The sequence below is a fragment of the Cryptotermes secundus genome, unplaced genomic scaffold, assembly GCF_002891405.2.
Source record: "Cryptotermes secundus unplaced genomic scaffold, Csec_1.0 scaffold326, whole genome shotgun sequence".
Classification (NCBI taxonomy): Eukaryota; Metazoa; Arthropoda; class Insecta; order Blattodea; family Kalotermitidae; genus Cryptotermes; species Cryptotermes secundus.
Genome location: NW_019727396.1, coordinates 71,502 through 89,307, shown reverse-complemented (window position 1 = coordinate 89,307; position 17,806 = coordinate 71,502). Strand labels below are relative to the sequence as shown.

The 17,806-nt window shown below is 37.8% G+C and overlaps 1 protein-coding gene across 1 annotated transcript in view; it reads right to left on the bottom strand.

The window, feature by feature from the left end:
- Window positions 1-17,806, bottom strand: part of LOC111864670 — a 39,310-nt gene that overhangs the window by 6,266 nt on the left and 15,238 nt on the right. The window contains exons 8-15 of the mRNA XM_023852077.2: window positions 15,740-16,042; window positions 13,604-13,704; window positions 13,197-13,362; window positions 11,591-11,815; window positions 11,207-11,461; window positions 9,623-9,719; window positions 7,042-7,220; window positions 4,230-4,380 (exon numbers count right to left, since the gene is read on the bottom strand). Coding sequence (XP_023707845.2) covers window positions 4,230-4,380; window positions 7,042-7,220; window positions 9,623-9,719; window positions 11,207-11,461; window positions 11,591-11,815; window positions 13,197-13,362; window positions 13,604-13,704; window positions 15,740-16,042 — 1,477 coding nt within the window. The remainder of the gene's footprint in view (window positions 1-4,229; window positions 4,381-7,041; window positions 7,221-9,622; window positions 9,720-11,206; window positions 11,462-11,590; window positions 11,816-13,196; window positions 13,363-13,603; window positions 13,705-15,739; window positions 16,043-17,806) is intronic.

Genomic DNA, 17,806 nt, shown 5'->3' with positions numbered 1-17,806 from the left:
ACGTGTGCCAATGCCGCTTTGTCAACCACAAATCCCACATGACCTGACCTGGGATCGAATCCAGGCCACCGCTTGGAAGCCAGCGACTAACTGCCTGAGGTATGGCATGCCCACTTGATTAATTAAGCACAGGGACAACTTTAACTTTCTTTTACCTTTTATATGTAAATTATTGCCTTCCCCTTGTCACATTTGAGTAGCAACCACTTACTAAAGGAGTAGGTTCTGGAAAGAACTTCTGATGCCTACCTATTTTACAAAGGCCAGTAGCAGTTACAAATTAAAAATTATAGATTTAGTGATTTAATTCTGCTCATAATATATTGTACATAAGAGTTCCTTTACATCATGGATGGGAAACCATGGCCACTGATACTAAATTTGGCACCAAATGAGAGATTGGCTGATACTAGTGATGACAGGTTTTGCTTGTAATGTCTGGAGCCACTTCATAATTCAGTAGCCATAATTCTTTTTTGTAAGACTTTTTTTCTTGCTGTTAAAATTATCATCATCAGCAGTAAAATAGGCCTTTTTGAGCTACAACCTTCCTTAGATTCTACCAGACTTGCCTTGAATTAGATCATAAGGTTTTCACTTCTTTGGAATTTGCAGCAGTAATCAATGCAAGGTCATCAATCTTGCATCCAACCCCCACCCAGGAGGACCAGATCTCTGTATTATGTCCCCCAGTGACAGTGTAGCCTTGGTTATAATATGTACAGTATACACAGAATAGGCCAAAAGTCACTGTGCCTCTACACTACAAACAATGAAATCACCTTTTTCATAGTATTAATATTTGTAAATTGGCACAGCAAACAGGCATCTCGTATGGCAACACATGTAGTGCTGAAGAAGCATTGCTACATAAAATCAAGGATACACCATTACATGCTCAGAAGGTTGGGGTGTGGTGCACCATATCACAAAAACAGATGATAGGCCCCATATTCTTCCATGACAAACTTTATCAAGAAGATCCCTCTGATTGAATTGTTATGTGTCTTTGGAAACAAAGCAGGATGGGTAGATGTGTATCTACAAGCACATGGGGGGACCACTTCAAAGATTTGTTTTAAATTTAGCATAGGTAAGTACAAGACAAGAAATGTACATGTATTAATGTAAAGGTAAAAAAAACGTAAAGTTGTCCCTGTGCTTAACTAATTCAGCACTATACCATGAAGGCGTATGGGGGAGTGGATGTATAGGTTCACATTTTCTTGACCCCAACACTAGCTGGAGTGAGTGGTCAGCTTCATGCCCCAGGCGCTTTACCCCTGGCAAAAGAGCCCCCAGTACCCATTGGATAGAAGGTTGGGTGGACCCCAGAGCCAGTCTGCATGACAAGGAGAAGAGAAAAAGTGTGACCCTACTTGGACTTGAACTCCAACAGAGATGTTCTTGGTGCACTCATCATCTGCTATTGGTGTACAGTGACTTTTGGTTCACCTGTGTATCATCCATCCCAACTACTAAGAAGTGTTTTCTTTTTAAATCACTTAGTGGGGGGTGGAGTCCAGCTGGGTCCACTCGGCACGGTGGCCACTGGTTGGCCTATTATACCTGCCCCGGGTGATTATGATGATGAAGAATTTGGTGGAATGAAGATTGGCAGGGGAAACTGAAGTACTCAGAGAAAACCTGCCCCAGCACCACTTTTACCACCACAAATCCCACTTGACCAGGCCTGGGATCGAACCCGAGCCACCACAGTGGGTACAGTAGCAATCTGTGAGGAATGTTGGGCCACGTCAGCGGTGTTGCGAAGTTTCCTCCTTAACTGAACACACTGTACTCGTATAATATAATATATAAAAGTCAAATTTAAGAATTAACCTCATAGAAGTAATGGATGTCAATTGTGTCCCTTTAAAAGCTATGTCAAGCTACGAATTGAAGGACTGTTTAAAAATATGTAGCAATAGATATCTGACTAAGCCAACCAAGCCAACAAGAAAGACAGGCACCATTATTTCTTGTAAGTAACCTTTGATGTAATTCTGTCACGAGACAGCAAAAACGATCACTATTTTTGCTCTACGTACATGAATTCTATTACTGTACCTAAATATATCACTAATCCTATTTTATTAAACATAATAAATTATTTTTGGTGCAGGTCTTTAGATATCTTTATGGCCTATCCACACTTACTTACTTACTTTGGTCCACACCATAGCTCAAGCGGTTAGTTGCTGGCTTCTCACCGCAGCGGCCCAGGTTCGATCCCGGGTCTGGTCAAGTGAGATTTGTGGTGGACAAAGTGGCGCTGGGGCAGGTTTTCTCTGAGTACTTCAGTTTCCCCTGCCAATCTTCATTCCACCAAGTGCTCCACAATCACCCTCACCTATCATCTGGGGCTGGTACAATAGGCCAGAAGTGGCCGCAGTACAAGGGACTTAGTCCCACCCCACTAGCATTAAAAAAATTACTTACTTATGGAGCTGAGCCCTTCTTGAGGAGAAACCAAATCTGCATCTACTCAAGAATTTCCCAGCATTTTATGGAACCTGAAGGTTCATTACCGTGTTCACAAGAGCCCTCCACTGGTCCCTTTCCTGAGCCAGCTCAATCCAGTCCATACCCTCCCATCGTATCTCTCTAAGATCCATTTTAATATTGTCTGCCAACCTATGCCTTGGTCTTCCCAGTGGTCTCTTTCCTTCTGGCTTTCCCACCAATATCCTATACGCATTCCTCTTCTCCCCCATTCGTGCTATATGCCCTGCCCACCTCATCCTCCTTGACTTAATCATTCTAATTATACTTGGAGAAGAGTACAAGTTATGAAGCTCCTCATTATGCAGTTTTCTCCAACCTCCTGTCACTTCATCCCTCTTTGGTCCAAATATTCTCCTCAACACCATGAGTCTTATGCTCCTCCCTTAATGTCAGAGATCAAGTTTCACACCCATACAGAACCACAGGCAAAATTATAGTTTTGTATATTCTAATTTTTATATTCTTGGACAGCAAAGGAGAGGCCAAAAGGTTCTATGGTAGCAAGCATTACCCGAGTTCAATCTCCTCTTAATTTCCTCCTCAATCAGGTTTTGATTTGTTATCATCTTTCCCAAATATCTGAACTGTACCACATTTGCAAAACATCTATTTCCTATCATTATGTCATGATTTTGCCCTGCATTTTGGTGATGAGACTGCAACATATACCAACAGCTGATGTGTCCTGTTTAATTTGAGTCCCACCTGGTTTTCCTGTACCTTCCTAATGGCATGTTCTAAAGCAGAGTTGAGAGGGAGCGGCAATAAAGTGTCTCCTTTTCTTAAACCATTTTGGATAGGAAATTTAGCAGACAACTGTTTACCTATAGGGACTTCTCTGTACGTTTCTTTTAAACACATTTTAATCGGCTTAACTAGTTTCATGGGTATCCCAAACTATCAGAATATTGTACAATACATCCCTCCTAACTGAATCATAGGCTTTCTTGAAGTCTAAAAATAGCTGATGTACCGTTTCATTGTACGCCCATTTTTCTCCAGTATCTGACAAATGCAAAAGATCAGATCTGTAGGTGATCTGTTACATCAAAACCCACACTGATGATCCCCAATAATTTCATCTATATATGGACTTTACCTTGAGAGAAGAATATTGAATAAAATTTTGTATGAAGTTGATAGCAGCTATATCCCCCCGATAATACAGTCAGTTTTATCACCCTTCATGTGAACTGGTACAATAATAGACTCCTTCCACTGATCAGGCAATTTTTCCTTATGCCAAACAGAAGTAATTAGGGCCACATCTATCATTATATTTCTAGCTGTTATTTTATGTTTTGTATAAAGTGACTTCAATACTAGGTGCATAATTCTTAATGATCTTATAGTACACAGAATTTCAGGGCATTACACTAAGTCGCACAAGTATCATTACCAAATTGTCATTGGAGACAGTAATAAATTAAATTTACAGAGATTTAGTAATGTCTACATGTATGACATCAGTAGAAAGAAGAATCTGTCTACTAATCTAAAAGTGACCAGGCAGTCTGGAAAGCAGTACGTTTAGCATAATTTCCTCCCTGAAGAAGGGCATACTTATGTTATTATATACATGCATGTATGTGTGTATGATATTTCCTAATAACATTGTAACAATCTCTGAACTTGAGAAGTCTCAACAATGACAATCCTACAGCTTATTGGTCCATATTCAATTACTTTTCTTGAATACAGTAACCTACTTTGATACACACCTGATATGAAACACTGTCCACTCGTCTTTGTGTATCATAGGTCCAGCAATGTCTACTCTTTTCAGTGATCTGAGTCCTTTCTCGTCATTTTTGACGTAGTATAGTCGATTTCCACCCTTGCCAATTATCAGGCCATAATAATTTCCTAGACCTAACACAAACAATGTATTAATAAAAGTCACTATAATATTCTAAATACATTAAAAGTTTCAGTGAAATGCCTGTGTTCTGTTCCCACTTTTCAGCATATGAAAGGTGCCCACTGCTAGCAAAAGCATTACATGAATAGCATTAATGTAACTTCCTTACAGTCTTTAGGACTGTAACCAGATTAGCTCCTGCTTAAAATTACAGTGACATCCAAAAAGAAGCTGACTAGTGGCTGTTTTGTGATAACCATTAAATTTTTCCAGGTTCTATAATGGCTTCTGAGCCAAGAAGAGTTAATGGTCACAGCTGGAAGTTTATAATATAGGTAATTCTTACATGATAAAGAAAAAGGTAAATTTATCCCTGTGCTTAACCATTTAAGCACAACACCACGAAGGTGTATGGGGGGATGTATGTGTAGATCCATGTTTTCTTGACCTCAGAACTAGTTGGAGGTGAATGGTCAGCTTCACATCTGGACCACTTTACCGCAGGGAAAGAGCCCCTGATATCCACTGGATAGGTGACTGGGTGGTCCCCAGAGCCATTCTGGGCAACATGTAAGGGAGAAAAATCTTGCCCCAGTGAGAACTTGAACTCAGACCCATTGGCTGTCCAACCCATAGCCAGTTGCTATACTGACTGTGATATCCTGGCTCTTAAAGTCTAGCATCATAACATGAAGGTGGATAGCGAGCAAGCAGTTCACATTAAAATAAGTGCCATTAATTGAAATCATTCAAAATTTGTCATGCATATAAGATTAAATTACATTTTCTGAGTGTATGTATTACAAGGAGTGCTGTTTTATAATACAAGTACTACTCATGTGCACATTCAAAAAATGCAATTTAATCTTAACTATGTATAACACAGGTACTCCTTGTTATATGTGAATTAAAAAATTGCTATTTAATCTTAATGCATTCAACTAATTTAACCCGATTTCAATTAATAGCAGCCATTTTAATATGAATTGCCTGCTGACAAATAAATTAAGGTGAAGAGAAATGGAAGAATGTGAAGGGAACATTGTGTGATTTATGTGATTTCACCATATCCAGATTTTTATTTTAAAATAACTGTTTCATGAATCAAGAAATATCTATATCATGTTTTGTATAAATTGCATGGGACTCCATAGCCTATATCTCTGTGTATTCTGAAACATCAGAATTTATTTAAAACTTTTATCTTCTTAGGAGATTTTGCCTTATGAGAAATTAGCAAGTTGGATATTGGAGCTTATGGACCTTACATGTCAAATCCATGCTTAGCTGTTTAAAATATGTTAGTATTGCAACAAAATTGAAAGTGCATATTAATGAATGACACATTGTATCTTATCATAACTACTGGGAAACATGTTGGCATAGAAGATGTTGAGAAGTAAATTCCATGTCTAATATCCATAACTTCTTAATAGTATGTGCACTGTTAAGCTGATTATTCTTGCCATACACATATACTTTGGGATAATTCTTATAGGTCTTTCCTGATATTAGTTCAGTGCTGAGGTCAGAGAAGCTCAGTTCCAGGAATTTATTTCTGACCTTAATATTGTCATGTTAGCGAGGGAAGGTGGGAGCACATGTGTGTGGGCCTCTTACTTTGGATACTTTTTAACTCTACCATTCCCCTACTGGTTTCCATATTGTACTTGAACCACACAGCCTGCACTGCCAACAATGACTATGCCTGGATAAATGTTTTGCAGAGCTTGTGAGTTGCACAGTTGAGTTGAGTTGAGTTTGTGGGCTTAGAACCAGTATGCCACATTCATATGTGTTGAAACTGTGATTGGTAGGGACTGAATTCTTATGCCCTAATAATCCCTCAAATATATATATGCATTTATGCATGAAAAACTTCCAGAATATGAACATAAAAAGTTCATACCAAATATTAAAATTGGTTTTACATTATTTTAAGACTAACAGATCAGCATTTAAGTTAATTTTGTGTAATCACTGAATGATTCACTTGCAATGAAAAGCTATAGGTAAACACAAATCATGCAACAAAGCCAACATTTTTTCATTGCAAGTTAAAAAACCAATAGTACTCACAATTAGCTTTCCAAGCTTTCAGCTTCACTTCTGTTGCAATACACAATTATTAATGTTTTAGGTTTTCCATAGTTAGTAGCCTCTTATTGTCTCATGAGATGTCCTTATAGTGGGAAAAACATCGTTTCATCTCACAGGAACTTAAGGGTGCATGTAGAAAAGCCGATATTTGCTCCACTGTTAGTGATTTTTTACTTGGAAGTTCAATATGTTTACTGGCTAAAATTTCTTCAATTTACAAATTTGTTCATATCCTCGGTTTTTTGAAAGAATACTGGGTACTTTTTCCTTTACTATTTCTCCATCTCTTCCAGGAACCGAATTCAATGTGGAAACAGTGATTTTGAATTCACTTAATGATTGATGCAATGTAGTGTTGCTATTACTTGCCTCCAGTGAGGAAATGACAGATGGAAGACGACAGAAGTGAGCAGATATATGAGAGAGATTAGTTTCTAGTTCTGCGTTTTCAAGTACATCTTGGGCAATTTGAATTGATGCTGCACTTTTGGGATCAGATATATTCACAACATTCCTAACTCTTTCTAAATGTTCGGTATAATAACTCACTACACACAGCCATGTGCCCCAACACGTTAAATTTGGTTCTGGCAGAAGTGGAATGTTCGGTGCTACTGCTTTAAAGGCTTCTTGTCTATATGGTGCATTAACAAATACCTTCTTCGCAGAAGACACCAAATTGTCAACAAGTGACAAATTTGCATGAATTTTTTCTGCAACCCATGGGCAAGGCAAGTCAAATGTGTCATGTCTGGAAATATCATGCAACTTGCGGCATCAATCACAAAGAGCAATAGGCGCTCATACTGAATGCCATTCAGCCATAGTAAATTCATGGAATCAATAAAAGAATTTGAAAACTGCAGAGCTGTTTGTGGTTTCAAATTGCTCTACCACAAGAAGATATGAGGTACATTGTTCAATCTTATTAAGGGATCCATCTATAATATTTGCAATAAACCGGCACAGTTGTATGTCTCATCAATTGATACCCACACAAAATTATCTTGAATCTTATCTCTAATGTTTTCAATTGTAAGATCGTAACACTGCTTCACATAATTTTTGCACACAGTGAATTCATCTATTACTTTGCACTGTGTATACTTCTCTATGAAGTTTCTCAGAGTAGGATTGGTTAGTTTCCACAGCGGAATATCTACTGCTAAAAAGGCTTCACACAAGTCAAAGGAGAACTGTGAAAAACTATTATTAGAATATTCCCTAAGTAATATTTGAACAGGAGCACTTTTCATGGATTTAATTTTTAANATTCCAGCAAACAAGTGTATTCCGTAGTGTTGTTAGATTCCCGAAATAAGGAGCCACTGCTTCATTTCTTCGAGCTTTCTATACTTCATCAGTCACGTGGCATTCTCAAAGCAATAACGTAACATTCTGACAGTTGAGTCTGCTCCCGTCATCAGATGGGGGACACCTATTCAGGTGAGTCGACTGGACAGAGCTGACCCCCTATCACTAGACCAATAAACCAACGCAAGAAAAAGAATTAGTGCCTACCAAGGTTAGTCTTTCTTTCTTCTATTTATTTTTGTGTGTTCTCCCAGTTTTCGGTCCCTGATATTTCTCTCATGGTTGCATAGTTTTATTCTTTCTTAATTAGCTTTTGTTTATTTTGAATTTGGTGTTCTGCGTTGTAACGCCATGCAGTTTGGAAAGAGCCCGATATTTCGGAAAAACTTTTCGTCTACGTCTTCAAGGTCGAAGAGTAATGAAAGCAATAAACTTTCTGAAGGAGGCGGCAAGTTGCTCCGAAAATTTGGGATCTCTCCCAACTGCACGACGTTAAAACCCAGAATATCGCACCCTTCAATTGTTTTCCGGTTTGCATTATACACGTTGGGAACGCCCAGTGCGGCATTGCTGCTCTGAATGTAAGACGTGGCAGATAAGCGATGAATGCTTGCCGCTTGCAATGTGACATTCTACACGGGGCCAGTAATTCGGTTGGGCTACGTGAGCACTTCCTGTCTCCAGTTACTTCTCCACGTGTCACGGCTTCCTGAATTGAGACACCGCGTAGTTTTCCTGTTAGGAACAGATATCAAAGTTTCGGAGGAGCATACACAATCTTTAGGTTTCAACGTGGGTTCGATTCCCGATGAAATCACTGCATTTTTAATTGGCGTAATTCTTCCAATCGCACAGTGCCACTAGGATCGACATTATAAACATGTTAAAAAGAAAATATGCAAGCATAAATAGAGATTTTCAAAACTATTATTCTTATTGATAAAACAGGCAAAATATACATTTATATGCACCATCATACCATGTCTAAAATTTATGAAATTAAGTAATTCATACATACATCAAAATGAGCATACTTCTTGGTTGCAAGAAAGAAATACGCATTTGCATTAAAATCCGGTCCCTGGTGATAAGGCATAAAATTGTTGGTGCAGGGTGAAGAAGGCAATGCAAGGGCATACATTGGAATAGTTATGGACTAGTCAAGTCTGCATTGAGGTCTGTCATGGCTACTGACACTCTGAAACTGACTGTTCCAAAATATAACAGTGTTTACTATGTTTAATAAATACCAACTTGAAGTTATGTTCAGAAGTTATTTCTCCTGTTGCAGTAAATGAGAATTGTACTTTCATAAGGTTTTAATGGGAAATATACATCCTACCCTTTAATGTGCTGACATCTATATTAGAAACAGCATTTCCTTCAAATAGATAGAGATCATGTCATTATGAGTGGTTGGTATGAATATTTAGGATGTTTTTGACCTGTAGCCATACCTGGTAGTTTAGTTAAAGGAATAGTAGCAAGTCCAGTGCCTCGCATATGTAAGGTGAGGCTATTGTAATGACCACCAGGCTCCTTTGACCACAGCCCCAATGGGAACATCTTGGTGATGTGATTTGTTGTTGTTTTCTCTGTGTGACATTCTGCAATCATTCACATCACATTCGATATATAAACAGTCTGCGTTATTTAATGAAACATTTTGTCATCACTTTTTCTCTTTGACATTCTGCAATCATTCATACTGTGTTTGATTTAGAAAAGTCTGCATATTTTGTACAGATGGAAAATGAAAATGATGTTAAAATGGTAATAATGATAAATATGCTGATAATAAGTTAACTGACTAGAATTGTAGACGTCCCTTAGTCTTACAAAGATTTCAGCATCTGGAAAATGTTATNCTTTGACCACAGCCCCAATGGGAACATCTTGGTGATGTGATTTGTTGTTGTTTTCTCTGTGTGACATTCTGCAATCATTCACATCACATTCGATATATAAACAGTCTGCGTTATTTAATGAAACATTTTGTCATCACTTTTTCTCTTTGACATTCTGCAATCATTCATACTGTGTTTGATTTAGAAAAGTCTGCATATTTTGTACAGATGGAAAATGAAAATGATGTTAAAATGGTAATAATGATAAATATGCTGATAATAAGTTAGCTGACTAGAATTGTAGACGTCCCTTAGTCTTACAAAGATGTCAGCATCTGGAAAATGTTATTCTTGAACATCAGTTCTGGAATATTTTCAGAATGAAGTTAACAATTCATTGTCATGAGGTATGAAAACAATTTTATGAAGATTCAAATACAGTTCTCCACTCTTCTACAGTTTATGATTATTATTTTGTTTTCCCAGAAAGTGTCATATCTAGAAAGGACCATTCTTTGAATTGAGCCAATGAATGTAACATTATTGGTTTCTGTTGAGTTTCATTTGTAATTTTTCTCAGCCCCTCTTTGCAAATAGATGGCTCAAAATATGCTATAATTTCCTTCTTCACATCACTTCACTGTATTCAAACTAATTAATTATTTGACTGACTAACTCCACAGTATAGGGTTTCCTAAAGCAGCTGATCAAAAAATTGTTTGATGTTATGGAAGCTAATCACTGGATCTCATGAGCCAGTTCAATCCATTTAACATCTTTACACCCTAATTTCTAGGGTTCATATTAATATTATGTTCCTATCTATGCTCAGATCTCGCAAGAGATCTTTTTCCTTGACAGTATTCATACTTGTGTATTCTGTATTTCTTGTTTCTCCTCACACATTTTACGTGCTCTGCCTGTATCACCCTTCTTGCTTTAATTACCCCAACAATATCAGTATGAAGCTATTCTTTATGTAATTTTCTCTACTTCCCCATTATTTCATATTTCCCAGTGCCAAATACAACCCTCTGGTCTCACTGGTCATAATCACCCATATATTTGTGTTCATTACTATATGACACAGTATTGCTTACCCTTGAGATGCCACCTGTGATGCTTACACTGCCAAGGTGGCATAGAGGCTACTCTCAGGGGTACACTTTTTTTATGTGTAAATAAAATGTATATAAAGCTCCAGAAAGTATCATACATATGGACATATTCCAAACATTTCTTAGATGCGTAGTCCAGGCAAAATTGCTGCCAAATACGTCGGTTTTGCAGATGTCAGTATTATCTTCATTTGGAACTTATGGGGGCCAACTAACACAGTACAGAAACCTTTTGTACAATATATTGATACTCTTCTTTGAAAGAATATAAAAATGTAAATTATTACCTTTTTTTTCTGTTCCATTAAGTTTCCATAAGTAATCTTAATCTAACTACAATTTGAGTATGATGGAATAGTTGCTAGTACAAATTTATAACTATTTTCTGTCAGTATTTTCATAAAATCTCTTGATAAATTCTTGCTTAATATCATAATATGTGACAAATACAAACTAACCATCGCATGGAAAATTGACTCCAATGGTATTGCCTTTAACTGATGTATAGGTGATGAACATGGGTTTGAAAATCTCATGCCTCTGCTCCTTAGTTAATGACTCACTACCATGTTCCCAGTCAAACAGGTGGTTTTCCAAGCCCTCATAACCCAGTGAGATGCCTCCTGTCGGAATTCTTAACCAGAAACCTCCCCATTTTCCAATAGGAATCAGATGTGGCAGGGTCTTTTGTTTCAGAAGTACCTCTTTTTTGCCTGAAATTAGAACAATATTACGATAACATATTTATAAAGAATGCAACATTTCCTATAGTCAGATTATCTTTAATCTGTTTTTTAAATAAAACTGCATTATGTCAATTTGTAAAGAGCCAGTAGTTTCACCTCCTCCCACTCCATAGAAGAGTAGCACCTTCTCATTCTCTTCGGCCCCAATGATTAGCTTGTAATAGTTGTCCCCACTGAGAGGTCTAATCACAAACATAATTCCATCAGGCAGGTCTGGATCCCATTCCTTTAGCCAGAACTTCAGGCCTTCCTTCCTCCATTTGTTGCGAATATAAACCAGACGGCCTTCTCCCACGCCTCGAGTCAAGATGGTGCACTCCTCTGTAATTAGAAAGAGAGCCTTTTGAATATAGAAGAAAGGGAACTGATTATTACCGAAAGTTTTACATCTTTCTTTCTTTCTTTCTTTCTTTTCTTTTGCAGTTTTGCTACTTAATCCCTTGTTGTATCTCATCCAAGGAGACATAGTGTATGACTTTTGACCTGTACTTAAATTGCAAAAAGCATAAGATTAGCCGGAGAATGTTGCCGATTTTATGGGATAATTATTATAGCCTTCACTGCTCTTAGATGTTAGGTTTATTGTTAGTGCAAAATACCTTCCTTTCTTTGAGGTATATTTTTGAAACTAATTAACAATCCTCTTAATACCATTTCTAAGCCTGATGAAGATTCACATTTTTTTTCCTGTGGACCTTGTCATTTTGTATGACATGTAATAGGTTACAGTTCTTTCTAGAAAACATAACTTATATAAAGAGTGATGATCAGTACCTCAAAAACACATGCACTTGAAACTGAACAGCACTTACGGGAGTAATCTTGACGATTCATAAATAGGGCTCATTTCATTCAACCAAGTAACTTTTTGAAGCATTTTGATGCTGGTTAAAACAGACTCTCTTTACCCTCCATAAAGTAGAAAGGAAAATTCCCTGTGCTTAATTAAGCACCATATCATAAAAATGTATGGAGGAGTGGAGGTATAGCTTCATCATTCTTGACCTCTGCACTAGACGGAGGTGAGTGGCCACTTTCCACTGCGGAAAGATCCACTGGTACCTGTTGGCTTGGTAGGCTCCAGTGACCCCCAGTCTGAATGCTATGGAGAAGAGAAGGCCATGCCATAGCTCAAGCGGTTAGTCGCTGGCTTCCCACCGCGGTGACCCGGGTTCGATCCCGGGGTCTGGCCAAGTGGGATTTGTGGTGGACAAAGTGGTGCTGGGGTAAGTTTTCTCCGAGTACTTCAGTTTCCCCTGCCAATCTTCACGCCACCATTTGCTCCACAATCACCCTCACCTATCATCTGGGGCTGGTACAATAGGCCAGAAGTGGCCACAGTACAAGGGACTTAGTCCCACCCCACTAGCAAAAAAAAAAAGAAGAAAAACAAGGGAATGGAGAAGAGAACAATTTTGCTCATACCAGGAACTGATCCTCAGCCTGTCACTACACTGACTGAGCTGTTTTTCTCTCCCTTTCTCTCTCTCTCTCCTCCTGCTCCCGCGTTGGAGCATAGGGCTGATTTCTCAGTTTCATGATCATTTTACAGACAGTAGGACTCCTTCCATCTTATCATTCATCCTCATCCTTTTTTCTTTCGTTTTATTCCACCAAAGTTCTACAGCTGCTACTGCATTATTAAATAACTGAAGAAACAAACACATCTGGATGGAATGTTATTTATAAAAACTATTTGTACCTGGTTTTTCACAATCTCGCACATCACACACATCCTGTGGTACTTTAGGATCCAGTGTGTAGCACCAAGAACCTGCAATATTATGGCTAGGGTTCCGGCAATAATTTCTTGCTTTTTCAACTGATCGTTCGGGATACAAAGTGTCATTCCTGTCGGTTTTGGCCACCTGTTGTAAAATGTTATTTTATTTTATTCTTCATGAAAGAAATATTTCCGATCAAATTAATTAAATAAATACATGACTAAGTGGATGGAACTGTGAATAGATACAAGAATGAACAAATGAATGATTAAATGAATTAAGAGGTAAGCCAACAGATAAACAGATTTATTTTATTATCAGTAATTAATTCTGAGGTGAAGAAGCATGTTGATATAAGTCACCATTTAATGTAACAAGCACTTACCACGTGTGGGGTGTTTTCTGTCCATCTTTGGCATATTCTTTTTGATCTAGTCACATTCAGTTCCCCCATGTAGTCATTTCCAGTTCCTGCCGTATGACATTCTGAGAATGAAAAAAATGGATTGTACATAATGATATAATTACATCAGTGCATTCTCAGAAAGTTAAAGTTATCATTAATCCATCATATACTTAGTGCACTGTATTGCAGGATAAATATAGGGACATGCTATTCATAACTTGAAGTTTTTTGTCTTCTGTTTCATATGAGTCTATCTTTATATATGAAGTAAAATGAGAGTTATGTATCATTGTATTTATGTGTCTTCTAATGGTTTATTTTGACCAGCTGGCCAATTTTCATAAACTCCTTTTATTTTTGATTATCTTACTTTCATACATCATATCAGTTATACCAAAATAGCTGTTGTGTAGGTTTTGAGGTTGTACCATTCAGTTCAAGATCCTGATATCTTGATGATAAATTACTGGCAAATCTCTCATTTTAATTGCATTCGTTTTCTTGAATATAAAATAAGATGACTTAGCCTTCAGGTGCAAATGTGCTGACAGCTTGTTGATGATAACTTACTAATTATACAGTTCAACATGTGAAGCATGGTACACTAATGTGATAAGAACATGTCTGCAATTTCTTAAGTTTTTCTGCATAATGAAAAATACCAATGTGATAATGATGATACAAATTCTTTAGGTTGTATTTAATCCTTTATGGGTAATGGGCATATGTGCTAGTTCAACTTCATTAGAGGTGGATGCTTTTAGAGGAATGTACTGGCAGCACAAATTATTCCTACATGATAGACTTGAGATATGAGTTCGTCTGTGTGGCTGATGGACTTTCATCAAACTTGATATGAACAATAGGTCACCAACCCATCTTCATTGTTTTTAATTCTCTATCATTAATAACACCTAAAAGTCTTGTCATGTGATGTCTGAGGTAAGAGTAAAGACACTATAATACAGTATAGTATATTTTCTTGCAGAGACTAGAATAACTCGTGTTACTATAATACCACTTGATGTAAGGCACTGAAATTTTCATGATAATAGGTCTTAGAAAAGTATTAAATATTTATTATGACAATTCTTGTATCATGTGAAACAACAATATGGCAGCTGCATGAAATTTTTGACCACCTCTGTGGTCTAGCGGTCTTAGTTCCTGGCTACAGATCCAGAGGTCTGGGTTTGATTCCTGGCGCTACCAGATTTTTTGAGAAATATTGGGTCTGGAATGGGGTCCACTCAGCCTCATGAGGATAAATGAGGCGCTGTTTCAAGAAAATAGCAGCTCCAGTCTAGAAAACCAAAATCAACAGATGTGGGGATTCATTTTGCTGACCACGCAATACCCTCTATCTGCTGAAGTTGTCACTAACTTCGCCGACAAGCAGTTGTCACTCGGTCGGTATAGTTTGCTTGCAGACTAAAACCATGGAGTTTGTTTTGTTTTTGCATGAAATTTATATTAACCTTTCTCTTTGATGTGGATAACTAATGAACAACTGCAATGAAATCTGTGAAATTTTATATGCAGATAGATCATAAATTTAGATGAAAAATTTATATCAGTCTTTCTTTATACATTCACAATTAAAAAAAAATTATGATTACAACATCAGTTAAACCTGAAATAAAACATGACTCACTAGTATTAAGATACTAGAAGGATTGAACCACTGGACCCTATCCTCTGTTGGCAAAATCCATTTCGAACAGTCACAACTTTCATTCCATCCCTTAAAGCTCTATGCATGATTTAATATCAGACTAATTTTTTTGTGGTGATGTGTACCAAACTGCAGCTATGCTCAGTAACTCATAATCTAGTCCAATAATATGGGGATTTGGCATGCTGAGATGGTGGTGGTGGTGGTGGTGGTGGTGGTGGTGGTGGTGTTGGAGAGGATGATGATGATGATGATGATGATATTTGTATAATAGTTTTAAGAACTCAAATCATGCAAGTAGTTTTGATTTAATATGCTGGCTGGGGATGAAACTGAATATGATATAGAGATTCCCTTTCCCATAATTTTCATGGAGATTGTCTATTTAAAAGACATTTTGAGTCTGACTTTCATATTCTAAAGCCTGCATGTTCTGTTACCTGAAGCCCTGCATTTTCGAGGATGGCAATATTCTGTTCGGGCCAGGTTAGTAGCTTCATCTTGTATAAAACAAAATGGCCCTTGTGGATCTTTGGTTGGATTGCGACAGTAGTTAAGGGCGGCTACAGCAGAGCCATCTTCAAACATCTCGTCATTCCTGAGAAAACTCATGCTGCTCGCTGCATATACCCAAGGTAAGCATGGCTGTCCTGTCATTGTGATCCACTGCGACCCCATGTATTTGGCGTCTGCCTCAGACGTGGAGCACTGTGGAGGCAAGGCTGCAGGAACTTTTGCCGCTTCTACAAAGAAGATATATACATTTCTGAATGTGAGGTTATATAAAAAGTTTTCTTATGCTTAAACCCCATGCCATAGAGGCATATGGGGAAATGGTTTCAAAGTACACATATTCAGTCTTGGCATTAGATGGGGTGAGTGGCCAGTTTAGTATTCTGGCCTCCTTATGCCCAGATAAAAGAATCACTTGTACCTACTGTGTATAAAATTAGGTAGACCTGAGAACCAGCCAGTCTGTATGTGGTATGATACATTTTAAGAATATTTAACATTTTGGAACAGTGCTAACAGTATTCCAGTAAATGATATTTATGACGAAACTGTGAGAAGACTGCAGTCTGGAAGACTGTTTATCATCCCATCTACCCTCTGTAATGGTGAAGATCAGGATATTAATCATATTTGTCAGACATTCTGTATGGATGTAAAAAATGTGCTCCCTTAATTTGGAGGAAGAACATAAATAAGAGATCTAAAAGTTTGTTACGATGGTACATTAGTACGAATGTGTTTCTAGACATTACCCATCATCCTGTCTTTTTCTAAAAACACCATCCTGCTTATTTTTCAGAATACAACGTTTTGGAGACTGGATTCTGTCTCCATCTTCAGGTAAAACCTACTCAGTTGAGCCAAGTCAATAGAGCTAGTCCCTATCTCCGGACCCGAGATAGCAAAAATTTGTAAACTGAGTAGGATTTGAGGTTCTCACACTGGTGGTTATAAAAAGTTCTCTCCTCTGGAATGTAGCGTCATGTAGTCTCAGAAAGCCATGCTTGCTTGGATTTTTCTACGACCCTGAAGATGGAAGTGGCATGTTCCTCTGAAACGTTGATTGACTCTCAACAGACTACACTGAATTATGTCTGAGAATATGGAACGCTTCATAAATTGGGTGTTTCCAAAATGAGGGATACCTGTAATCAGTCCACGGCTATGGTTCTCACAGTCTCTGTATTTTAGTATCTGACTACATGAAATGGAGTACTTTTTGAGGAACTGATAGTTGCTCAGCTGGGCAAGAAATCCCCCACCCTGTATGAAATCTGTAGGTTCATCACCATCTTCACAAGTGATTGCCATTGGTCTCCATCCTGAGCCAGTTGAAGCCATTCCACACCTTCATATCTTATTTCTTCAAGAACGAGCTAACTAAGACCATGGAATTCAAGCATTCTTGAGGAGGCAACTCTTTCAGCTACTCGAGAATTTCCCAATAATTTATGTTACCAAAAAGTTCATTACCCAGTTAATGGGAACCACTTGCCTCTATCATGAACCAGAGGAACTGAGTCCATACTGCAAACCCAGTTCTCTGAATTGTATTTTAGTATATCCTCCCATCTACATCTAGTTTTCATAGTGGTCTCTTTCCTTCTGATATTCTCACCAAAGTCCTGCATGCATTCCACTTCCCTCCCATGCCTGCTATATAACTTGCCCATTTCATCCTCCTTAACTTGATCATTCTAATTATATTTGGAGAGGAGTACGAGTTTTGAAGGTCATAATTATGCTCAGCTCCCTTTTCTCAAATTTCACCAGTCTAAATTCTTCCCTTAAATATAGATTAATATTATAATATCATGTAAGCCGAAGGCTTCCAAGTTGTCTCATACCTTCAGCTATTCTTGATACATTTTTATGCATGTTCCTGGTAGTTGGTTAAGGCACTACACTACAAGCCAGAGGGTTGTGGGATCGAATGCTGATGAGGTCATTGGATTTTTTCAATTGACCTAATCCTTCCAGCCGCACTATGGCCC